The sequence below is a fragment of the Astatotilapia calliptera genome, chromosome 20, assembly GCF_900246225.1.
Source record: "Astatotilapia calliptera chromosome 20, fAstCal1.2, whole genome shotgun sequence".
Taxonomy (NCBI): Eukaryota; Metazoa; Chordata; class Actinopteri; order Cichliformes; family Cichlidae; genus Astatotilapia; species Astatotilapia calliptera.
In genome coordinates, this window is record NC_039321.1 from 10,750,533 (window position 1) to 10,776,476 (window position 25,944).

The following is a 25,944-nucleotide window of genomic DNA, read 5'->3' on the forward strand; positions in this document are numbered from 1 at the left end:
AGCAGATTATCAGTTTAAACCAGTACAGACCAAGATAAGGCAGCGTCTTCCTGCCCTTGGGTGAAGAAGCATCCTTTGTGTAGTTTATTAGTTCAGCTACAATTGTGATTATCTCAGCGACATATTTTCAAGGCACAAAACGAAGAGTTCTTACATTAGTGAAATCTGAAACAAACCATTTGGCCTTCAACAGGCGTCTAAAAGATTAAGAAACTAATGTAGCTGAGGGAGTGATCTCTGTGGTATTTCAACCTTGTACCAGCCTGTGATTCTCACACATCAATTCTTGGGTCAAAGAGAAAAACACTGAAACAAAGGGGCCTTATTGAATGACAGAGTTTTCCTGCATGATGTCACTATAAAACAATATCCAGTAAATGCTCCCATGGTACTAAAATACCTAACATGAACCGTGTAAGCTAGCGCAATAATTTGTTTTGCATATGAAACCGGAGGAGTTGTACTTACATCTGATGCCATCAGCTTGTCCTCGGTCACGGTTTCGTTCCACATATAGCTTTGCAAAAATTGCATAAAAAGCGCTTGCAGGAACAAAAACATAATATTCCAGAAACACGCTTTGCCGTTCCTATCAGCTGTTCGTAACACTTCCCACAGTGAAATGATGCACCTGCTGTTTTCTTTGCAAATTTGCATCATAGGATTGTTTTTTGTTTTTCCTGCAGTATATAAAAATTGCTGTATCTCCAAAATAAAACTATGAAGACACTCAAAATAAATTTCCTGTGGTGGGAAACTATTTTTTGCAACTTTATTGTATTTAAAGTTTTGAGGGATAAACCTCTTAAACTTCTCCAAGTAGAAATATATGTAAACAAAACAAAAACGATTTTCAATTTTTTTTGTAGTTTATTGCACTTTTTTGCAATTTATGTAATTACTATGGACTTAATGCATACATATTATTAAAATATGGGCTATAACAGTTGTATTGATGTATAGCAACTTGAAATGCTCCCACAAATGGCACTACAACATGTAAAAAAATAATATAAGCTCTGGTGGACTTGGTTCTATAGTAGGTCTTAAAGGGTTAAATAAATATCGTCAAATAATCGTGATCTCAATTTCAGTGAAAATAATCGTGATTATCATTTTTGCCATAATCGAGCAGCCCTAGCTTCCGGTTCCTTGGTGTACATCTGGCTGAGGATCTTACATGGTCAGTACACACAAACAAAACAGTGAAGAAGGCGCAGCAGCGCCTCTTCTTTCTCAGGAGACTGAAAAGATTTGGCATGAGCCCCCGCATCCTCAGGACCTTCTATCACTGTGCCATTGAGAGCATCCTCACTGGATGCATCACCACCTGGTATGGCAACAGCACCGCCTACAACTGCAAAGCTCTCCAGCGAGTAGTGCGGTGCTCTGAACGGATAATTGGAGGTGAGCTTCCCTCCCTCCAAGACATCTACAGGAAGCGGTGCCTGAGGAAAGCGGGGAGGATCATCAAGGACTCCAGTCACCCCAGCCATAAACTGTTCAGACTGCTTCCATCAGGAAGGAGGTTCTGCAGCATCCGGTCCCGTACCAGCAGACTGAGAGACAGCTTTTTCCACCAGGCCATCAGACTGCTGAACACTTCATAGACACCTCAGCTTCACTACTGGAACTTTAACATTATGCACTCCATACTGTATATAAATGCCACTGTTTTGCACATGTCTCACTCTGTATATTTTATATATTTTATTTATTGTTTACTCTATTTAATTTGTAAAATATGTGTACACACACACACACACACACACACACACACACACACGTAGAAAAATATTTAGTATACACATCCAGAAATGCATATACTATTATATATTGTACATATATTTATTAGTTTCAGATGTAGCCATTCTTGTATTTTGCTTGTTTACATTATTGTATTTTGCACAACTCTGTTGCTTGTGAAGCTCGCACACAAGAATTTCACTCACATGTGCTGTACCAATGTACCTGCACATGTGATGTGACAATAAAAGTGATTTAGAATTTAGATTTAGAAGTTCATTAGTACAAAAGTGTAATGTTAACTTGAGGCTCTGACAGGTTATGCAAGTTTAACTGCAGCTTTCTTGTTTATGTTCTCATCGGGGGACGACACGGGGACTCAGGGGTTGGTGGGTGTGTGGTGTGACGTGAATTAAAATAAAGTTGGTTCTGAACGTTGCTCCGTGGTCCCGCCGTGCCTTATTCACGCCACATTGGTGCCGAAACCCAGGAGGCGGCACGGCGGGTCCGTATCGGAGCCAGGGAATGGAGGAGCTGGCCCGGAGGGTGGCCGAAATGGCGGCCGCCCAGCGGGAGCAGGCGGCGGAGGTGCGTCGCCAGCAGGAAGAGCTGCAGGACCGGTCCGAGCGCCACCTGGAAAGGATTGGGGAGCTGGTGGGAGCTGGTGGCGCTGCTCTGGGCCTGGGCGCCACCCCCACAAGTGTGTCCCGAGGACAGTGAAGCGGTGGAGGAGCCGTGTGGGGCACCTCGGCAGCCGGAGGTGGTGGACGAGTCACGAGGGGGTCCGAGCCTGCCGGAGGAGGAGGAGCAGCCGGGTGAAGGGCTGCTCCTGCCGGGAGCGGTGGAGGAGCCGCTCCAATCGGAGGCGGAGGACGAGGCGGGCGAGGGTCTACACCTGCCGGAGGAAGAGGAGTCGCTCCACCTAGAGGTGGACGAGGGGCTGTGCCTGCTGGAGGCAGAGGCGCAGTGCGGGGAGCCGCTCCAAACGGGAGTGGCGGTGGCGGAGCAGCCGTGCGAGGAGACGGAGGTCCCTGCTCCAGAGCAGCCTGCGCAGCCGGAGTTGGAGGCAGAGGAGCGGGACAGCCCCGCTAAGCCGGGGGTCGGCGGGCTGGCTAGTCCAGCCTCGCTGCCACCAGTCGATTCTGCGCGCCTGACGTCTGCCCAGCCGCCTGTGTACAGGAGCTCACGGCCACGCCTGTGGGGCCGTGTCCGATTGCTACGCGGCCGACCTCCGGACCAGCTTCGCCGTTGCCGCTGGATGCGCGGGCGGCCACCAGAATGGACGCTTCCCCGTCGCTTGGGCTGGGGCGCCGATGTTTTGGGCCGAGTCTCGCCCCAGTTCGCGGGGGGGGGGGGGGGGGGGGGGGGGGAGTAGGTTCGGCCAGATTGCTCCCCGGCCTCAATCGGCCGATAGGGGTATGTGGTGGGGCGTGGTCTGCGGTGCCGTGCGGACGCACCTGCACGGCATCCGCAATCACGCCCGCCGTGTTAAAACACGGGGATTCAGGGGTTGGTGGGTGTGTGGTGTGACGTGAATTAAAATAAAGTTGGTTCTGAACGTTGCTCCGTGGTCCCGCCGTGCCTTATTCACGCCACATTAGTATTTTATTTTATTCTATTCTGTACAGTTGTGTACTGTATTTATTCTTATTGTATTCTTATTGTATTCTAATTTTTGCCTCATAACTTTTGCACTGTCCACTTCCTGCTGTGACAAAACAAATTTCCCACGTGTGGGACTAATAAAGGTTATCTTATCTTATCTTATTAACAACTTCAAAGCAGGGGCGATTCTAGGATCAGAGCTTTGGGGGTGCTGAGCACCCAAAGAGCTGCCCAGCCAGGCAAGATAAACTTTACTCGTCACGATCAGACTTCTTCCCCGTCTCTGTCAGTCCCTGCATCCTTAAACGTCTCCAGTTGTCCCAAGTTCCCTCTGACTGTCTCCTTGGTGCATTTAAACCCCTGTTCCTCCCTGTCCTGTCGTCTGTTGTCTTTGTCAGTCATCAAAATTTTACCATCTCTGTGCAAGTCTGCAAATTTCTTTATTAAATCATAAGATTCTTAAATTCATCAAGTCTCTCTGTGCCTGGGTCCTCGTCACAAAACATGACATCACTGTTTTGTACATTTTAACACAATTTAATCCCACATTTGTGAAAGAAAAGCAAAACACTATTTTAAAAGTCTGTAACAAAACTATCAAATCGGATAAAGGTTATTTAAATGCTGCAAACGAAGAATGGATTGGAATAAAAATAAAAATAAACATATTCGAACCTTAATTACTGGGGAGAATAATGAATGATGCTCATAGTGAGTAAGAAGTAAACTGAGTGCATTTTTTGTCAGAGATTCACTTTGAATGTGTATGTATAATACAACACACTCAATACACAGAAAATACACAAAATACACTCCAAAAATAGTCCTTGAAATGTACAAATGTACAAAATATTGATAAAAAAAATGATGAAAATGGAGGCAACTTTGCCTATGGTACAATGTATACAATGTATGAAAAGATCTTTACTGCAGATACTAATATGGCTCTGCAGATTTTTTATTTTATTTTAACCTATGTCGCCTCACCTTCAGGTTGGCAAATCTGTCTATCACTTTTTGGTGGTCAACTCTCTCAAGCAGTTTAACAGTTTCTGTTGTGCCGGTCACTGTTCCCTGTTTCTTCCTGACCTTTCTCCTCACGTTCCCCTCTTTCCTCTCTCCCTCTTTGGACTGACAATCATACACAAATAGATTGTATTCAATTAGATGAAAATATTACATTAATATGAAAAAAATTATTATTAATATCACTAATAAAAAGTCCTCTCTCGGTGTACTTTCAACCAAAAGGCAAATAACCAAACCACATGTACATCTAATAAAAGATATAAATATTGAAACACTGATCCAACATTAAATTTATTGACGGATCATTTGTTCTTTCATTTTTACCTGAATGTTGTTCCTGGGTTTAATATCGGCACATATGACAAAATAAGCAGCTTCTCTCATTCCATTTCAAACAGGACAGTGGCAACAACAGTAGGCTAAAACAATTTTAAGTTTTAGATTTTAAATAGGCTGTATAAATTTCAGTGGGAGCAACAGGACGGTCAGCTAGAAAGAAACATGGGCTGACTCCAAACTAACTATATAAAGAGTAACTGAAGGTTAAATGCAGCTAATATGTCCTGTTTTAAGCCAGGCACTTGCACCTCTGCTACGTTTCACATCTAATGATATACTTACATATCTTACATATATGTGTTTGGTCCAAAAAAAACTCTGACAAGTTAGGATACTTATTTTAGTAGGTAATGTTTTAATGTTGCTATATAGATTATTTTGGTAGCAATCTTGTGTTTAACAGTACTTTGATACAACTCATGGCTGAAAACGAATGGTTCACCTGAAGACTCACATCATAGACAAATATTGTATTTCCTGCTATGAAGGAAGCAGGAGCTGAGAACTGTTCAGCAACTCAAGTTGGAGCTGTTAGCTCATGTAATTCAAGCATGGATGAAAAATTTATTCTGATTTTGTTCATTCCAACAGATTCAGAAGATTTTTTTAACACCCAAAATATGAAAAACAATAGGTAGTGAAGTTGGGTGAGAGCCCAACAAGACTCACACACCTACACTTGTCTTGCATCTTTATTTATACACTTCAGTATAGTGATGTCACATGGCAAAGGAAAGATAAAACAGGAGCTTAGCTGCACACTCTTCACTCGTGGGGAGAGAACATGCAGTTGCTGGAACTTAATCTAACAATAACAGCTTGTTTTCACAACTCATTGTGGTGTTGTGATGTGATTGTTCAGAGAGTTCATGATAGAAAGACGTTTGCATAAGCAGAAATATTAAACACTTATCAGTATATCACTCAGTTGCATTTCATGACAATAAAACTTAAAAATCCCCTGACAATCTGGCTTCATGGATAGATAAAGTTGGATATCACCTGCATAGCAGTGAAAATGTATGCTATGTCTTCTGACGATACTGCCTAAGGGAAGCATGTATAATGTAAACAGAATTGGTCCTAGCATTGAACCCTGTATCCAATGAATACTGAATCCATAATTAACCTTAGTGTGTGAAGAGGACTCTCCATTTACATGAGGAAATTGGAGTCTATTAGATAGATATGATATAAACCACTGCAGCGTAGAACCTGTAATACCTACAGCGTGCTCTAATCGCTCTAATAGAATATTATGGTCGACAGTATCGAAAGCTGCACTGAGGTCTAGCAGGACAAGCACAGAGATGAGTCCACTGTCAGAGGCCATAAGAAGATCATTTGTAACCTTCACTAAAGCTGTTTCTGTGCTGTGCTGAGCTCTGAAACCTGACTGAAACTCTTCAAATAAACCATTCCTCTGCAGATGATCTGTTAGCTGTTTGACAACTACTCTTTCAAGGATTTTTGATATGAAAGGAAGGTTGGAGATTGGCCTATAATTAGCTAAGATCGCTGGGCAGGAACAGTACAAAATAATTACTGAAAAAATAATTTGTTGGTAGCTGTAATCAGTCCACTGCCTTTCCATTTTCTCTTTCACAACATTTTTTACTTCAGCTTTCTGAAGTTACTGTCATGGTCCTGAGCCTGCCGACTCAGTGTTTTGTTTCCTTATGCTTTTGTTCATTCCGAGTGTGTATTCTGTTGTGATTTGCCATTTGTTAGGTTTCTGTTCTTTGCCTGCCTGCTCCCACTTCTCTGTGTTCCTTGTCTGTCCATGGTGTTATTGTGTCTACTTATGAGTCTGCCTGTCAAGTTCAGTGTCCTGTCTGGTTCTTTGTGTCTGTTAGTTTCCTGTTTTATTCTGAAAGTCTGTATTCAATGTCAGTGTATTTAGTTTCACCTCTCCTGTCCTGTCGTTAGGTTCATGTGTGTCAGCTGTGCTCCCATGTGTGGCCACTTCCCCTGATCATCCCTCATGTGTATTTAGTCTCTGTGTTTCATGTAATCTGTGTCGCATCGTCTGTGTTCCCACGCTCCGTGTTTCCATGCCCAGTCTTTTGTATCCCCAGCCATAGCCTTACCATAGTTTGTTCCCAGTTTAGGTTTCTGTTTAGTTACTGCTCTTGTGCTGCCCTCATTCTTGTTTGTTTCTTTCGTGATCATCAGCCACAATAAAAGGCTCGCTTTTGTTTAGGTTCACTCCCGTATCCTCACTTGTGTTTGCACCTGGGTCCACCACACACATCTCCGCACGGTCTGTCTCCACAAACCGTGACAGTTACTTTCATCCCATTTTCTTGATATGATTAAATGGCTATGAAAATATTCTCCAGAGCATCTTTAAGTTGTGTCTGATTGCACAACAAAAAAGGAAAGAAAAAACATGATGATGAGGAAGACTTGACTATAAAACAAGAAATACTTTATTTATGTTCATGCATTGGGCGTGTCCAACATTGTTCAGACTTGTTTTACCAATTGTTTAAGCTCATACACGTGTTTTAAACAAGTCATGTGTACACTTAACTTGATGCTTGGACTTACTGGGTATTTATGTATCAACATTTGTATATTTACGTCATCCTTCTCATATGAGAGTTTCATATTTTATTTGAACAAAATCAGTGGTTAATCAGTGGCTGTTGATCAATAGTCATGACAATTTGCATATTATTGATCAAGAAACTGACCTCACAGCCCATTGTTTAATCAGTAGGTTTGTTTCAGTCACTGTGCAAAGAAATCACTTGCAATACAGGGAGTGCAGAATTATTAGGCAAGTTGTATTTTTGAGGAATAATTTTATTATTGAACAACAACCATGTTCTCAATGAACCCAAAAAACTCATTAATATCAAAGCTGAATGTTTTTGGAAGTAGTTTTTAGTTTGTTTTTAGTTTTAGCTATTTTAGGGGGATATCTGTGTGTGCAGGTGACTATTACTGTGCATAATTATTAGGCAACTCAACAAAAAACAAATATATACCCATTTCAATTATTTATTTTTACCAGTGAAACCAATATAACATCTCCACATTCACAAATATACATTTCTGACATTCAAAAACAAAACAAAAACAAATCAGCGACCAATATAGCCACCTTTCTTTGCAAGGACACTCAAAAGCCTGCCATCCATGGATTCTGTCAGTGTTTTGATCTGTTCACCATCAACATTGCGTGCAGCAGCAACCACAGCCTCCCAGACACTGTTCAGAGAGGTGTACTGTTTTCCCTCCTTGTAAATCTCACATTTGATGATGGACCACAGGTTCTCAATGGGGTTCAGATCAGGTGAACAAGGTGGCCATGTCATTAGTTTTTCTTCTTTTATACCCTTTCTTGCCAGCCACACTGTGGAGTACTTGGACGCGTGTGATGGAGCATTGTCCTCCATGAAAATCATGTTTTTCCTGAAGGATGCAGACTTCTTCCTGTATCACTGCTTGAAGAAGGTGTCTTCCAGAAACTGGCAGTAGGACTGGGAGTTGAGCTTGACTCCATCCTCAACCCGAAAAGGCCCCACAAGCTCATCTTTGATGATACCAGCCCAAACCAGTACTCCACCTCCACCTTGCTGGCGTCTGACTGGAGCTCTCTGCCCTTTACCAATCCAGCCACGGGCCCATCCATCTGGCCCATCAAGACTCACTCTCATTTCATCAGTCCATAAAACCTTAGAAAAACCAGTCTTGAGATATTTCTTGGCCCAGTCTTGATGTTTCAGCTTGTGTGTCTTGTTCAGTGGTGGTCGTCTTTCAGCCTTTCTTACCTTGGCCATGTCTCTGAGTATTGCACACCTTGTGCTTTTGGGCACTCCAGTGATGTTGCAGCTCTGAAATATGGCCAAACTGGTGGCAAGTGGCATCTTGGCAGCTGCACGCTTGACTTTTCTCAGTTCATGGGCAGTTATTTTGCGCCTTGGTTTTTCCACACGCTTCTTGCGACCCTGTTGACTATTTTGAATGAAACACTTGATTGTTCGATGATCACGCTTCAGAAGCTTTGCAGTTTTGAGACTGCTGCATCCCTCTGCAAGATATCTCACTATTTTTGACTTTTCTGAGCCTGTCAAGTCCTTCTTTTGACCCATTTTGCCAAGGGAAAGGACGTTGCCTAATAATTATGCACACCTGATATAGGGTGTTGATGTCATTAGACCACACCCCTTCTCATTACAGAGATTCACATCACCTAATATGCTTAATTGGTAGTAGGCTTTCGAGCCTATACAGCTTGGAGTAAGACAACATGCATGAAGAGGATGATGTGGACAAAATACTCATTTGCCTAATAATTCTGCTCTCCCTGTATATGCTAGATGAACAGAATGAACTTTTTGGTCACCTGGATGACACCGAGACACTGATGGTTGTAGCAGTTTTTGATTTTCCATATAATATCAGCACCACACACTTTACTGATACAGCACCTGGCATTCACTAGCTCTGGCCAAGAGCTTGTAAGTGCACATCAGCCACAGATCACAGGAATATTGAAATTTTACAACAAAAACATGTTACAAAACACATGTGGTCTGATATATGTTATAAAGATTCTTCTCAACTTTGTGACTGCAGTGCACCTGGTTTGCTCGTAAGTTGGAGCACAACATCTAAAGTGTGCCAAAAGCTTTTGTGGCTGTCCTGTGACACTGTCCAGCCTCTCTTCAACACAGTTCTTGTAATCTTTCATTTCCTACAAAGTTTACAAAGGTTTCTGGTGTCTAAACCTCAGCTGTGGCAAAAGGGCTAACAGCAAATGGACTTGATCTCTCTGAACAATAATAATTATTACCTAAACTCCACTCCTCCAAGAGCACCACTATGGACCACTGAAAAATCACATACAATGTAAATTGCTATAAATGTCTGTTAAGTCAGTTTCATAATGAGAGCTCGTGCTACCCGGCTCCATTAGGTTTTGCATTCTAGATGCTTTTTTCCAACACTAACCAGCAGGGATGAGTAGCATAGTGAAATCTATGCGATTTTTAAGAATATAGTATCTTTATAATAGTTCCCTCTTATGTTCCAAAAGCCGTTACTTTAAAATAATACACAACAAAGAGAAAAGTAACTTTATTTTGAATGGACCAGAAACCAGCAGTAAACAAATCTAAAGAGGAAACAGCAGAAAGATTCTGTTATCCTTTGGTAAATTGTCATGTAGAGACCTGTTATATAATAAATAATGATTTTTCAAATCATAGCAGTAGCCTTTATCCAAACCATTGAGCCAAGTTGAGCTATATAGTCTGATTATTGTGAAAATGTGTGATAAATAGTTTAATCATTAAACTACTTTAGTTTGTCGATTTACCTGTTTTTAATTCTCTGCAGTAACACAAAAAACCTAATTTCTCAGTGTTTCCCATCTTCATTTCATGGAGTTGCTCTGTCTCGATCCTGTAGATATAAAAGGACACAGACAAGTTCATTAGTACAACCAAAAGGTCAAAAGTGTAATGCTAACTCGAGGCTCTGACAGGATATGCAGGTTTAACTGCAGCTTTCTTCTTTATGTTCTCATCACATTGCTTGTAACATGGTAATGCCTCCCACTGCCATCAAACAGAATAAAGTGTTACCTCAGTTAGAAAGTCATTTTCGTGACACCAGCTTTGAAAGCAGAACTTAGCATCTCTCAGACTCGCTGAGTTCTTACAGTAAACTCTGAGGATCTTCTCAGCAAAGCACACTGGGAGAAGCTTGGACACCTGACAACAAGGACAGTAACATAAAAGCTGTTTTACAGAGACATCTACAGAAAGAACACACAGCTCATGCAAAGACATGCAGTAGTTCTGACCTGTTCTCTGGGAATCTTGAATGCTTCAGTAGGGTTAGCCTTAGTGTAGAAATATGTGGTATTGATGGGGTCCTTGTTTTTCATCCCATAGTCCAAAGTGACAACCTAAACGAGCAGTGTTCACATGTACATTATGACTCAGTCGAGGTTGGCAACACAATTTAGCTAAAAAAACAAAACAAAAGCCAAGATTTTAGGAAGATTTATTACTGAGTATAATTAGAATAAAAACTCACATTAATTTCAAAGTTGTCTTTTGGAATGACTTTAACCAGTTCATTTTCCAAGCTGTCCTTCATCTTCTGACAGATGGAGGAAAGAACATGTGCTGTCATTGTGTTATCATTGTTTTGCTGATCTCTTTTTATGATCACTTTTCACTCTTACTTGTATTTCTTCTTGGTCTTCTTTCTTGAGCTGAGAAAGGGAGAGAAGAGTCACATCATCTCTCTCTTTTTTAGCGCACTCACACACAACAAATATTGTAATCAACTAGATGTTTTCCAGCAATAAAATAAAATGGAGGTTAAACTGAGCTAATAAGCTATTATGTAGGTGACTATGAATGACTCACTTAGGATTTAAATGGTTTCAAAATGGTATCAAGATCAGCTACGATGAATTCAGCTTAACTCTGTCTCAAATATTGAGAACATCGGGCAGTACAGTGGCGTGGTGATTAGCACTGTTCCCTCACACCAAGAAGGTCCTGAGTTCAACTTTGCATCTGGCCAGGACCTTTCTGTGTGGAGTTTAATGTTCTTTTGGAGGTTTTCTCCAGGTACTCCAGCTTCCTCCCACAGTCTAATGACATGTAAGTAGTGGGGTTAGGTTAAGTGGGGAATCTAAATTGCCCGCAGGTGGGTATGGTTGTCTGTCTCTCTGCATAAGCCCTGCGTCAGGCTGGCTCACTGCTTTTGGCTAGTTTTGCTTTTGGCAAGGGTCAGTGTCACTACTGGAAGACTGATGCAATACATGTTCCCTACAGAGGCTGTCCAAATCCTCCAGAATGGCACATTAATACAAGCCACTGCCAGATGTTCTTCTGTGTCTTCCAGTACAGTCTCAAGAGAATGGAGGAGAATCCAGGGCATTAACAGCAGTAACTCTAGGAGAGCAGGAAAGCGCCATAGAAGGTCCTGTCCAGAGCAGTATCTGCTCTTTTGCGCCACACATTTGCCATTAAATACCAGAAATGGCAAGTCTACCACTGGAACCCGGCACTTTTCACAGATGAGAGGTGAACGCATAAGAAAGGCTCACATTGGACAGCTGTGAAAGGGTCTGGAGAAGCCATGGAAAATGTGATGCTGCCTGTAACATTGTTTAGCATGACCAGTTTGAGGGTTTATAAGTGATGGTCTAGGGAGGCATATCCATGGAGAGACACACAAACCTCTACAGGTTATGCAACAGATCTTGGGTTGAAGTCCCACGCTTACAGACCCTATGCTGGTGCATTGGGTCCTGGATTCCTCCTGGTGCATGACAATATCAGTCCTGATGTGGCGGGAGTATGCATGCAGTTCCCGGAGGAATTTCCCAGAGGACAATTTCCATTTATTTTACGGCTAGATACTAGCCTGTACAGGCCTTTACACATCTACAGTAATTTCCTGCCTTTTTTCTAATGTAAATCTTACAGAAGCTTTTTAGTTCAAACTCTCAATGTACACCTGGTAGTCTGTTGGGATCGAGTTTGAATTATGTACGAACCTTCTCCAAAAGCCCCTTTTTATTAGTACCTAATTGGATCTACTCGCCACAGTTTTCAGGGTTTTCTATTAGGTCATAGTACCTTGTACCAGGTACTAAAATAGCGCCTGCTCAGTCAGGGTTCAAAGCGATCTGAGCAGGTACTAAAATGTGATGTGGTCAGACCTCATGCCACCAACTGACTGGTCAGTGGTGTCACTCAATGAGTCATGAGATCATCTGATGGAGCCACAGGGTCTTGGTGCAGTTGTTTTGGTCCACACCTGAGAGAAAACAATAAAAATAAACTAACAGATGCAGCAAAATGAGTCAAATCAACCACCATGTTAGCTGCTGCACTGTTATCGCCCCAGCTGTGGAGAGGTGGGGAAGAGAAGAGCAGTGATGAGAATAACAGCATTTTTCAGTAACTAGTAATCTAACTCATTACTATTTCTACTGTTAGAATGCTGTTACCGTTACTAAAAAGAAAATGCTGCACGGACACATTACTATTTGTAAACACACAGACAGTTGAAGCTGTCTACAGCTTACCGGGAGCTATGGGGGCGAAACAATTGCACAAGTGCTGCTGATTGGCTGAGAAAGAAAACTAGTAAACCATGGTAACATGACCAATTTAAGATGACATAGCAACAAGATGTCATGTGAACCCAAGACAAGCCTCAGTGTCCATTTTTGTGTGTAAAGTGAGGTATTCAGACTATATACTAATTTTTAAATTGTGTTGACAAGAACACGTAAAACCAGAGCCATGATAAAAAAAATGTTCGCATTTTTCCTGAATGCTATTGTCAAATTTACATCTAAGGACAGCGCTAGCAAGCACTCTCTGCTTATGACCAAACAAATATAAAATAAAATAAAAAACACCCCTTTCCTATTGGTGGAAAAATGTACATCTTATTTGATGCAGAACACCAGATTGTTCTGTAAATAGTTTGAAATGGCTATAAAAGAACGCCATGGCTGCAAATAGTTGCAAATAGCTATTTGCAATAACTGTCGTTTGTTTATAAATTTACAATTTATATTTACATTTCCAGTTATGATCTGTTAAACATGTTTGTGGTTGTTACAGTAAAAAATATAACCTTTTCTACTCAGATTTTTTTTTTGTCTGATTTTAGATCAATTATTAATTGAGTAATTGTGTCAAAATGAAAAACTAACTGTAAATTCAGAAATATGAGGTTGTGCTGAAAAAAATGATACTAAACGATAACAAAGCAAGATAAATAGTTTTTAAAGGTGATATGCAGAAGTAAGTGGGCCAAAAAAGCCTGGGCCAATTTTTTTTCCCAGTCCATCCCTGATTGCACACCTTGGTTTCACCCATAAACTGGTACAGGTCTCGAGACATGATCCTCTGCAGAATCATCCTTGCTTCCTCCAGAGGAGAGGGAGTGAATTCATTTGAACAAGAACAAGGGTGGAGTATTCTTTCAATCATTTGATCTGCAGAGTAAACAGACAAAGTTAAGATCAGGTCAATTCAAGTAAACAAAAGAAACATTCACAAGTTCATCAGTAATGTCATATAAAGAAAGACACACAAAAAATTGATTAACATTAATAAACAAAACAAAATAAGCAAGCGATAAAGCAAGCAAAGCATTAGTAATACTGCAGTATTAAATAAATAAATTTACAGTTTACTATAAACTAGTAGAGACGTATCCGTCATACTGAAGAATCAACCTGACATCATGGCAAATCCTGTAATAGTCACGCCAGTCAACAGTTTTTTTTTTCACGCTGTGCATCTCCAAAGCGTGAAAAAAAAACAACAACACAAATGCAGAAGTTGCAGTAAGTTGCAATAAACTGCAGTAACAGCAGAGTGAGATTTTTTTTTTCAACTTCAAACCAACATGAAAATAATCATTGGTAAGCATTTAAACAGACGTTAATTCATTTACATACATTTTTACATACATATTATATGTTTTTGTTCACTACCAAATTCTTGAATTATATAAGATTATTGGCAATGCAACGTCTGCATGTGTGTCCATTTCATGTTTTGGACAGGCAAGTTGCTCTTTTTTTGTTTGTTTTCTCTTCTGTTTTTTTTCTCCATACAGGTGATCCAGGTGTTTTGTTTGTTTTTCTTTCTTTCTTCCCCCCTTTCTCACCGTCTCTTCTCCCCTCTGTTTTTCTTTCTCTCCCTCTTTCTTTCATTCTTTCTCCCTGTCCTATCCCCCAGTCATGTCTGTCCCGTTTGTAGCAACCGAAAATAAAATAAAATAAATTCATAATTATAATAAAGGCCAATCAAATGGACCAATATGGCAAGGCCATGATGATCCACTTGGTAAAATAAATCCGCTTGGCATCTTTCTTGGCCTTAAGACAACAATTCTGATGGCTAAAGATCCAAACGGGACAACAACAAAAAAAATAATTAAATTACTTACTTGACAGAACAACATCTATCTATCTATCTATCTATCTATCTATCTATCTATCTATCTATCTATCTATCTATCTATCTATCTATCTATCTATCTATCTATCTATCCATCCTGCACTGAAAACACTTAAAATCAATGAGATAGTAGAATTATTTCAAAGTAAGACAAATCACTTGACAGAACATGTATGTATAGACATTTTAGTATTTTTTTAAAAGGAAATATGTAGAGCATGTTTTCCACTACCTGTCAGCTTTGTGTAGGCTTCCATGTCAGTTTTAGCTTTGGAGAGACAGAACGTTGTCCCTCCTGAACCTTTAGTCAGGATGTACTGATCTGCTTTCAAGAGGGCGTCTTTGATCCTGGATAAAAAAAAAGACCCAGTATATGACTTTATGGGAACTCTGTAGATGAAATAAATGTTGTCTTACAATAGAATTACACAGTTGGTACTTACATAATTTCTACACTCTTGGTTACTCTGTGCTGGTAGGCTCTTCTGTGGAGAGAGTTCCTTGTGTGGAACATGTCATACAGGTTTGCCACTTCCTGTTGAGACCATCGCCTATAGTTTAGTCACAGCCAATCAGATAATGAATTACTCATTAAAAACTGATAAAAAGCAGGGATCCACACCTTGTCTCTAGAGCAAATGTGCTTCCTCCCATTCACATCACACACCCTGGCAAACATGATGAAGCGTTGATGGTCAAAGTTGTTCCGGATGCCCAGGTGGTGGCAGTCCCTGAGATAGGAGAGAGGACATGCATCAATTTAATTACATTTATTATGGTAAACCCTCCAAAACACCTTTAAGACTTGCTGTAGATAGAAATACTGAGTTTGTCATCAACACAAGTCCCACCTGGCAAAGTAGTCGAATTTGTCCACATCAATCCCATTTTGCTTGTTTGACACAATTTCATAGAGGAAGGATTTATTCTCATCTCGACCTTCATACGGCCACTGTGGAGACGACACCAGAATTGACGTTCGTGACAGCGATGATAACGAATGGTTTCATAATATTCAGACAGTAACTGGCCAGTACCTCAGCGTCATCAATCTTTAGAGGTTTAATCATCTCCTTGATAAATGTCAGGTCAGGTGGGAGTATCAGTCCATAACGCTCCATCTCTTGTGCCAGATCACTCGCCACCACCAGATGATCAAACATCTCTAAAGAGGCATCCTCATGCTGCAAGAGATACATTATTACTGTTTATATTAAGAACAGAATTCAAATGGTTGAACGTTTAAAATGATCAGATACAACATACAGAATCAAATTTGAGCACATGACCATCTCTTAACCCTTTAAAACCGGTCAGAGCGGGCACGCTCCGTTTTGCGTAACTATTTTTAAATCACGGTAGCACTGCAACCATATGAGCTAGCGCAATAATTTTTTTGCATATGAAACCGGAGGAGTTGTACTTACATCTTATGCCATCAGCTTGTCCTAGGTCAGTTTCCTTCCACATATAGCCAGTGTTGGGAAGGTTACTTTTAAAATGTATTCCGTTACAGAATACATGCCCCAAAATGTATTCTGTAACGTATTCCGTTACGTTACTCAATGAGAGTAACGTATTCTGAATACTTTGGATTACTTAATATATTATCATGCTTTTTACAACAACGTGAATGTACTATTGCTGTGTGATTTATTACTATTACTGAAGGTCCGCGACTCCGAACTGTAGTAAAGGGACCTCTGACTAATACGGCGGGGTCCCTGTCGGCTCATAGCCGAAAAATAGCTTTACTTTGTTGTGTGGGTCAATTTTTCTTGCAAGAGACAGAGAGAGGCGTTGAAAGGCTGCTCCAACGGAACTTATTGTTTTCGGAGGAAAACACGAACACGGTGTACAGTCGAGTCTTAATAGCTAACTGGGCTCGTCAGGCACTCTTCTTGGCTGCAGTGGTTATTATTATATTTACATGCTTCCAGCTCCCGTTTTTCCTCGACGACAACTCGTACCTTTCCACTCGCCTTTTTCTCCCTCCTCGCGCTCACAGACCCATAACGTGTATGGCAGTCTATTCTCCCTGCAACACGGACTACACTGCCCATGATGCTACATTCTTTAGAGCTATGCTTGTAGCATTCTGCCTGTTAGCTTAGCACAACAACAACAACGAAAAGGCGCTCTTTCACCCAGGAAACACACGGTCGCAGAAAGAGAGAGAGCATTGCCCTGTAACCATGGCAACCGTAACGCTGCCGCCTGGAACAACAGAACGTAGCTGTCAAACAAAACCCAAACAGTCTTGACCCGCGACAATATGAAACAGGAAAGTACCGCAGTGTAATCCATTTATTTCAACAAAGTAACTGTATTCTGAATACCACCTTTTTAAACGGTAACTGTAACGGAATACAGTTACTCATATTTTGTATTCTAAATACGTAACGGCGGTACATGTATTCCGTTACTCCCCAACACTGCATATAGCTTTGCAAAAACGGCATAAAAAGCGCTTGCAGCAACAAAAACATAATATTCCAGAAACTCGCTTTGCCGATCCGATCAGCTGTTAATAACACTTCCTACGTCCATCATCGTGAATCGCATGTCCGCCATGACCTGCCCGAAACCGGAAGTGACGTCATTTTTGCGGAAATGTAGTTTTTTTTTTTTTTTTTTACCATCAAGGCCTCATGAGCTTATACTGGTGTTTTTAAAAGTTATGTTTGACTTTATGACTTTCTGTGTCGTTTCTGGGATGCTTAGGACTCATATTGCACTGCTGGAAATAGTTTATTTTGATGCAAATTTGCAGTATAATATTTATTTTTGTTTTTCCTGCAGTGTATAGAAATTGGTGTGCAGACACTCAAAATAAATTTCCTGTGGTGGGAAACTAGTTTGTGCAACTTTTTTGTATTTACAGTTTTGAGGGATAAGCCTCTTAAATTTCTCTAACTAGAAATATATGTTAAAAAACAAAAACGATTTAATTTTTTTTTGTAGTTTATTGCACTTTTTTTGCAATTTATACAATTACTATGCACTTAATGCATGCATATTATTAAAATTTAGGCTGTAATGGTTGTATTGATGTATAGCAACTTGAAATGCTCCCAAAAATGGCTCTACAACATGTAAAAATATAATATAAGCTCTGGCGGACTTGGTTCTATGGTAGGTCTTAAAGGGTTAATAGAGGTAATTATTGTCTGTATTCCAGTTTTAACCAGAGGTTCTCAACTTTTGAGTTTGACATGATGAGCGTGGACATAACAGTGGTATGGCTTCTTCTAGCAGAAAATCATGTTTGTTTGTTTGTTTGTGCTGATAATTGTTAACACTGTGTTGTTTCTATCATTTAGTGCCATGTGTACTTTATTTCCTCAAGATGGCATCTGACAGTGTTTTCAAATATATTTGATTTTTGTGGGTGGCCATTATGTCGCGTCTCAAAGTAGAAATTTTTTTTTTTCTTACCTTCCAGTCTTTATGTTCTGGGTCTGCTTCGGGGTTGAACATTCCATCAAAAAGATGGGAAAAAGGTCCATGTCCTTCATGGAGAAACAAATGTAAAAAATAATAATAATAATTAATGCCTCCTGTTATACTTCACACACACACTGACCATTTGCCTTTTTCATTTTACCAAGCATGTTTTATTTTACACTGGCTAGTATTATAAACTTGATGCTATTAGAGTGAAAGACGTGCAGCACTTACCCAGGTCATGACAGAGACCTGCAATTTGCACACAAAGGACGTCTCGTTCACTGATGTCGAGTTCTGGCTGTTTCAGCTTCAGAGTTTTTGCAAGTTCTCCTGCTAAGTGCCCCACCCTGTATCACCAAAAACCACACACACACACACACACACACACACACACACACACACACACACACACACACACACACACACACACACACACACACACACACTTCATCATGCAGCACTGAAAGAAAAGCATTACTAGTGTATCTGACTGTAAACAAGTGGACATACCCTATTGAGTGTTCAAAGCGGTTGTGCGATGCTCCTGGAAAAACGAAATAACCGCCCCCAAGCTGCTTTATGTTTCGTAGTCTCTGAAACTGAGGTGTGTCTATGATCTTGACAAGTAGTGGATGTAACTCGATGTGGCCATGGATGGGATCATTAAACACCTGTGTGAAGAGAAATGAACAAAAAATAGACAAACTTGGAGGGTTTTGGAGGACTTGGTCTCAGATTTTCGTTCAGCACTCACTTCTTGGTGAGTAAACACTGTGCCTCATGCTAGGTCAAATTTTCTGTCACCTTGCCTTTGACCAAGGCACTGGCAGTTGGCCAGCCTACTGACGTTATGTCTAAGGTGAGTTAAATATAAAGATTGTATTTCCCTAAAAAGATCATCAAATGATATCTTACATAGACAAATATACACATGATACACATATATTATGAATTCACATTTTTATGAAGTGCTAATCACAACAGTAAGTTAGACCACAGACCAAAGACCATATTATAGAAGATACTTTCATGTTACGTCACCTTGTTTAAATCTTTGATGTTCAAGTGCTTCTCCATAGTGCTGTAAATGTTTAAATGACCAAAGATTACAGTTTTGCACAACATGCATTCTGGATATAAAAGGAAACAGTCAATGAATGTAATTGTAATTTTTCAATACTGGTCAAGTGTGAGAACTTACCAGTTCTTCCAGTTTTTTATTGAAACTCTGACACTTCAGTTCTCTGAATTAAAGCACAGAACAAATAAACAACTTTTTAAGTTAAAAAATAAATCATAGAATCTATTTATAAACAACAAACAGTTTCTAATCTTCTGACTCATCAAAGTAGCTGCCTTTAACAGATATAACAGTTGAATGTGTTTGTGCCCTTCTTTCTACATCAGAAGCCAAATATTCTTCAGAAAGGTCTTCCTAACTGTTGCATAAATGTGTGGCTCTTCTGGGTTGCTTTGCTTCCACTCTTCCGTCCAGTTCATTCCAAACCAGCTCGATGTGGTTTAAGTCTGGAGACTGTGCTGGCCACTCCATGTTGTCAAGCTTGCCTTCTTGTTCTTTTTTCCTAAGATAGATCTGTAATAGCCTGGACTCGTGTTTTGGGTCATTATCTTGCTGTAGGATGAACCCCTGACCAACTAGGTGCATACCAGAGGCCACTGCAGAATGCTATGGTAGCAATTTTGGTTCAGGATGCCTCTCACTCTGTAAAAGTCACCTGTATCCAAGAAAAACACCCAAACCATGCTTCCTCCTTAATGTTTGACATTTGATGCCACAAAAATGGCTCCACAGCATGTAAAAATATAATATAAGCTCTGGCGGACTTGGTTCTATGGTAGGTCTTAAAGGGTTAAGTTGCCTAATAATTATGCACAGTAATAGTCACCTGCACACACAGATATCCCCTTAAAATAGCTAAAACTAAAAACTACTTCCAAAAACATTCAGCTTTGACATTAATGAGTTTTTTGGGTTCATTGAGAACATGGTTGTTGTTCAATAATAAAATTATTCCTCAGAAATACAACTTGCCTAATAATTCTGCACTCCCTGTATATGTCAGGTTGGGTATCAGACTCCACCTCTCTAGGGACATCTCAGGCCCTCCAAGGTATGGAGGCCTATCTCCCCTCACCACTTCCCCTACCAGTGGCAGACACCCTCAGACATCGGTGAATTGGTGGTTCTTTGTGTCCGGGGATGGGCGTCCAGGTACACACCCGCTCACTCCTGGTGGCTGCTTGTCGGAGCCTGGAGCCTGGGGCTCGCTCGGCCCACTTCGGGGGTGGGGTGCCCCGGCCTCTGGGCCTGGGGCTCGGTCACTCTGGCACAACTGGCTGCCGGCGGAGCTCACAGGCACGTCACTGCAACCCCCCCTGGCTTCTGCTCCGCGGCTGCTGAGTGACCCCTCATCTGGGGATCTCCTCAGCTCTTTCCAGGATAGTGGCACAGTTGCCTCTTCGTTGGTCTTCCTTGGTCTCTTGTGTTCTGAGGGCCTCTGGATGTCTGGAGCCTTGATCTCCTCCATACCTGCTTCATGCCCTGGAGGACGGGGCTATGGCCCCCCACACCCTCTAGCAGATCATTACATGAAGGAACCTTTTAAATTCAAGCGCGCTCATGCTCACAGGTGTACACACAGGTGCTCACACACACAAACTACACCCTTTTTGGTTCCTACCTCAAAGCACACTGTGCGCTGTCGATCTTACGTGCTGCACAATAATGTTTAATATTTAGTATTTACTGTTATATTCACATAGATCATTGCGATGATGTTGTTTAATATGTTGCTCTTTTTTTTTCTCTCTGCTTGTTTTCTCTTTTTTCTTTCTCAACAGGTGATCCAGGTGATTGATTGACTGATATATGTATTTTTCGTCTGCTTATTTTGTTGGTTTTTGTTTTTTGCCCTTTATCACCGTTCCTCTTCCCCACTGTTTTTGTTTCCCTCTTTCTTTCTCCACTTTCTTTTCCCCAGTCAAGTCTGTTCCGTATTTAACAAGTGACAATAAAAAAAATAAATAAATAAATAAAAGGTGAATCAAATAGACCAATACGGCAAGGCTGGAATGGTCGATTTGGTAAAGTAAATCTGTTGGGCATCTTTCTTCGCCTTTAGACAATAATTCTGATGGCAAAAGAGCCAAACGGGACCGGCAAAAAAAAAAAAAACATTCAAGGAAGGATGCTTAAAAATGGTCATTTTTTAAATTTTACCCTCCATGGAGAAGGAGGCTAGAGGGCAAGATCAAAGTAGCACGGAGGGAGGTTAGCCAACTAACGGAGTTGCAGAAAGGTGCGACAAAGAAGGTGCATAAGAAATTCAGCAAGCTGTCCATACCTGAGGCCTTGGAAACTGCCAAGCAAAGACTCACAGCCTTGGCCAGCCGCTTGAGGAGGTACACCAGAGAGATAGAAGGCAGTAGAATAAACCAGCTGTTCTCCACAGAACCAGCAAAGGTGTACTCTCAGTGGCAAGGGAACAATAATAATAAGAGAACAGCACCACCAAGGCTGGAGACGGAGCAATACTGGAAGAGCATATGGGAGAAGGACGCAACCCATAACGGCAATGCTCATATTCAATTACTTTTGACAGTTCACTCTTCGGCTGCTCCCTTCTGCCGTATTTTGCAGCAAAATTATCCACACCCACCGCCGCGCTATGAATTGTGGGATATATGGGACCACGCTTGATATTTGGGGAAATCGATGGCACATTTGGAGTATGCATTTGAAGTACACTTTGAATTGGGACAGCCGTCGTCACGTGGCGGTGACGTAATCGCACTTAAAATGCGTACTTCAAGCGTGCAGACCCTGAATTGGGACACAGCCAATATGCGTACTTGTGCGTTCTTGCGTTCTTGTGTACTCGTGATATGTCATCAGCTGGAGACCAAGTACTGTTCTAATTCAAAGTACGCATGAAGCCGAGAACGCAAAAGATTTCCGGATGTGCTCTCGCTCCACCTATTTTATCGAGCATCCATCAGTAGTGACTTGTGTTTACTTGGTACAGCTAAATATCCCAGAATGCAGCTACAAACTTTTAAATATTACTCTTTATGGGTCGCAAAATGAACTTTTACGTTATTTTCAAGTGTAAGCTTCAAATATCTGCTCGATTTATCAAGATATCATATATTTCCAAATGTGCTCCGATGTTTTCAGAGACGTCTGTTACCCACCAGCTCCATAGCAGACCGGAAGGTCGAGGATCACGAGATCGGCGGACTCCCGGCACATCGTTTTCAACCCCCCCACGGTCTTTCGCTACTCAGGTTAAACATGATATATAAGTCTCTTAGATAACTTCGAAATGTTAATGCTTGGTTTATTTCAGTGTTTCTATTTGTTCCTGAGTAAATCGGCTTGGCTGAGATATATTTTAATTCAGGAGGAAACATTTTCACTGCTAACAAAAACAGCATGTTAATACGTGGAGATTCTAAAGACTGCTTCAAAATGATCAGATTATATTTTAAATATTTGTTCAGTTCTCTTCCAAACCCCAGCATCTGGCTATTGTAATTTTTGATGTGTCCACTAATATAAAAATAAAGTGTTCTAACATCTCACCTGTTTGTTTATATTAAGGCATACATGTACATTATTTTTGCTACTGAGGTTAAACATGATATATAAGTCACTTAGATCACTTCTAAATGTTAATGTTTGGTTTATTTCAGTGTTTTATTTGTTCCTGAGTAAATCGGTTTGGATGTGATTAAAGTTAAGCTTCATAACATATTAATCACAGTTAAATTAAGAGGGGACGGCAGTAAAAACTCTGGACCTGTGACATCATCAGGTACGCTGGTGTCCCAATTGTACAAATCGCGAGTTCGTGTTCACGTTCTCGGCAAGTCCATACTCACATGCGTTCTCGACAGGTATGGACTCACCGAGAACGAACTCGCGTACTTGAGAATTGAGAAAGGGCCCCTATTTGTTCATGCTACGATTCAGCACAGGAAGGGAGGGGGTGAGTGAGTGAGTGATTCGTTCATGCTACGATTCTGTTAGTATGTTAGCAGAGTGATGCTACTGTGAACTGATGAGCTATTGTCTTGATGTGAGTTTCCACTCAGGGTTTTTTCTTCCAGTTCAGAGCAGAAATTTTTTTGTTAAGAAACTGGCTGTTGTTGTTTTTTTTTCCACAATTTTAATTATCAGCTAGATATATTTCTATGAAATTAGTTTGCTAACAGCAACAGGGATGAGTCAGTGAATAAGTCAGTTGAGCTTGTGAATCATGATTCACGAGTCAGTAAAGTGATTCTCGAGTATTGAACGATTCGTTCATGATTCACACATCACTAAAGAGAGGTGGTGAGAGAGTCTGGATCCACAACTCTGTGGATCAAGAAGCTGTACCAAAAAGAACTATTATACAATTTTGTATGATGTGTGGAATTAACATAGTCAGTTTTTTGAAACAGTCAATACTGAGCTGAAATAGCATTTCTACAATTCTGTTGACTTTGACTTATTTGAGTTTTATAGTGACTGATTGTTTGTTGACCAATGATTTTTTTTTTTTCATAATAAAGTTGAAAAAAAAATGTTTTGTTCAGTGCAGAAAACATAAATTCCTCTTTTTGTAACTCAGATTTTTTTTCTTCTGAACACAAAATGTTTTAAGAATGGTTGACATTATATCAAAAACTTAACAAAAGACAAAATGGAACTATGCAGAAATTCCAACACTAACTCACTCACAAAGTATACTATTATATATTGTACATATATTTATTAGTTTCAGATTAGCCATTCTTGTATTTTGCTTGTTTACGTTATTGTATTTTGCACAACTCTGTTGCTTGTGAAGCTCGCACACAAGAATTTCACTCACATGTACTGTACCAATGTACCTGCACATGTGATGTGACAATAAAAGTGATTTGATTTGATTTAAAGATGCAGTGAACAAAAAAATTAAATAAGAACATTAAAGATGGAAACATTTTGCCAAATGTACTTTACATTATACCTGCATCTTTTTCCTTTTTTAAAAAGCTTCCTGCTTTCTTACTAAAATTGTATTGATAACATGTTATACTCATAAGACCAGTCATTTTAATAACTGCCATATAAAACCTTAAACTGAAGGATCTCACATGTAAAGTTTGACGTGTGTGTTAATTACCTTGGCAATGGCGATGAACTTCAGTCTGCATGAAAACGATGTCTCTGTTACTGATGTCAAGTTCTGACTGCTATGCACTTCAATCTCTCCTCCTTATAATAAAATGTATTTGATGTTTAATCTCCACCCCTGTGTTTTCTGTCTTTCTATTTGTGTATGTGTATCTATGGGTGTGGTGCTTACATCACTGCTGCAATACCTGTGTATAGGATTTAGTGTGCTGTATATTTAGAAACATAATATTGCTTTCTTAATTACAGTTGTGTATTTGTCAGCTTAGAAGAACCCCCCCCCCCCCCCCCCCCTCCTCCCATATCTACACAGTAAGTCCATCAGTCACGTTGAACCTCCTACATTGGACCATATTTGTAGTGTAGCCCAGTGAGACAAAGAAACCCTGGCACTGAGAAAAGGCTGTTTTACATTTAAGTTGCAGCCAGTGTAGGATTTGTGCAGCAGGCAGGAAAAGGACCCAAATGCAGACTCACGGAAGCAGGACTTAAACTCACAAATACAGCTTTATTTGCTGAAAGGAAAAAATACAGCACTATTCTGGGACATGTATAAAACAAAACACATGAGGAGGCCCACAGGGAGACACACAGCCATAAGTTCGGTTACCAATGCAAGAGTAAAGGAAAACACAGGGCTAACATACACCAGGGAGTGATCAGGCACCGGGCAACGGGAGGGAAACACAGCTGGGACTAATTAAACATGACAGGACAGCGAGGAAGCAAAACAGAATACACTGACATGAGACGAAGAATTGTCAGAGGGTACACGAAGACAAGCGTGACAACATGAGGAACACGAGAAAGGCAAAATAACAGAAAATAACTTTGCTTTCTTAATAAAATTTTATTGATAACATTTTATACTCTGTTAGAGATTTTCTACATTATACATTATAACCAAATCTCTATAATACAATATAATCAAGTGTGCCTTATATTTTAACCAAGTATGCCTTATATTTTGTGTGTTCATATATTTTCACATAACCAAGCCTATTGTTGAAGAATCACCTAACCAAGTCTATTGTTAAAGGAAAACTGATGCATTCCTTACCTCAGTGTCTGAGATGTTTGACAGCATGATATAAGGATGCATTGTTTACTTCAGTGTCTGTGATGTCAGATAAAGCATGATATACTTCTGTATTCTTATCCCAGTGTGTGAAAGATCAGATAAGCTGATTTAATGTTTAACCTCTTCCCTGACAGTTAAAAGAGGAAGTACTATGTAACCCATTTTTGCCTTATAAATAAAGCAAGCAGCCTGTGCTCGGTGTGTGTGTCTTCTCAGAGACATTCACCCGTGTGTGTGTCTTCTCAGAGACATTCACCCGTGTTTTGTCTTCTCAGAGACATTCACCCGTGCGCACGTTTTCTAATTACTCTCTGAGTCGGTCTGCAGTTGTCTCATTTCTCTTACTTGTGTTTGAACAAATGTCAACCCCTGACATACTCATAAGACCAATCATTTTAATACATACAGACCTGTGACCTACTATATAAAACCTTAAACTGAAGGATCTCATATGTAATAGTTTGACGTGTGTGTTATTTACCTTGGCAATGGCTATGAACTTCAGTCTTCAAGCGTGACAACACGAGGAACATGAGAAA

General features: G+C 40.5%; 1 protein-coding gene across 1 annotated transcript; it reads right to left on the reverse strand.

Moving 5' to 3' along the window:
• Positions 1-9,832: 9,832 nt before the first annotated feature.
• Positions 9,833-24,375, reverse strand: LOC113013909 (deoxynucleoside triphosphate triphosphohydrolase SAMHD1-like). Its single transcript, XM_026155141.1, has 17 exons — positions 24,314-24,375; positions 19,339-19,381; positions 19,179-19,218; positions 18,648-18,808; positions 18,369-18,484; positions 18,126-18,199; positions 15,725-15,871; positions 15,539-15,639; positions 15,310-15,418; positions 15,131-15,222; positions 14,920-15,035; positions 13,581-13,714; positions 10,928-10,957; positions 10,777-10,842; positions 10,541-10,645; positions 10,320-10,448; positions 9,833-10,137 (listed from the first exon to the last, which is right to left on the reverse strand). The coding sequence occupies exons 3-17, from the start codon at positions 19,212-19,214 to the stop codon at positions 10,114-10,116; spliced, it is 1,440 nt and encodes a 479-aa protein (XP_026010926.1). The 5' UTR covers positions 19,215-19,218; positions 19,339-19,381; positions 24,314-24,375; the 3' UTR covers positions 9,833-10,113.
• Positions 24,376-25,944: the final 1,569 nt, after the last annotated feature.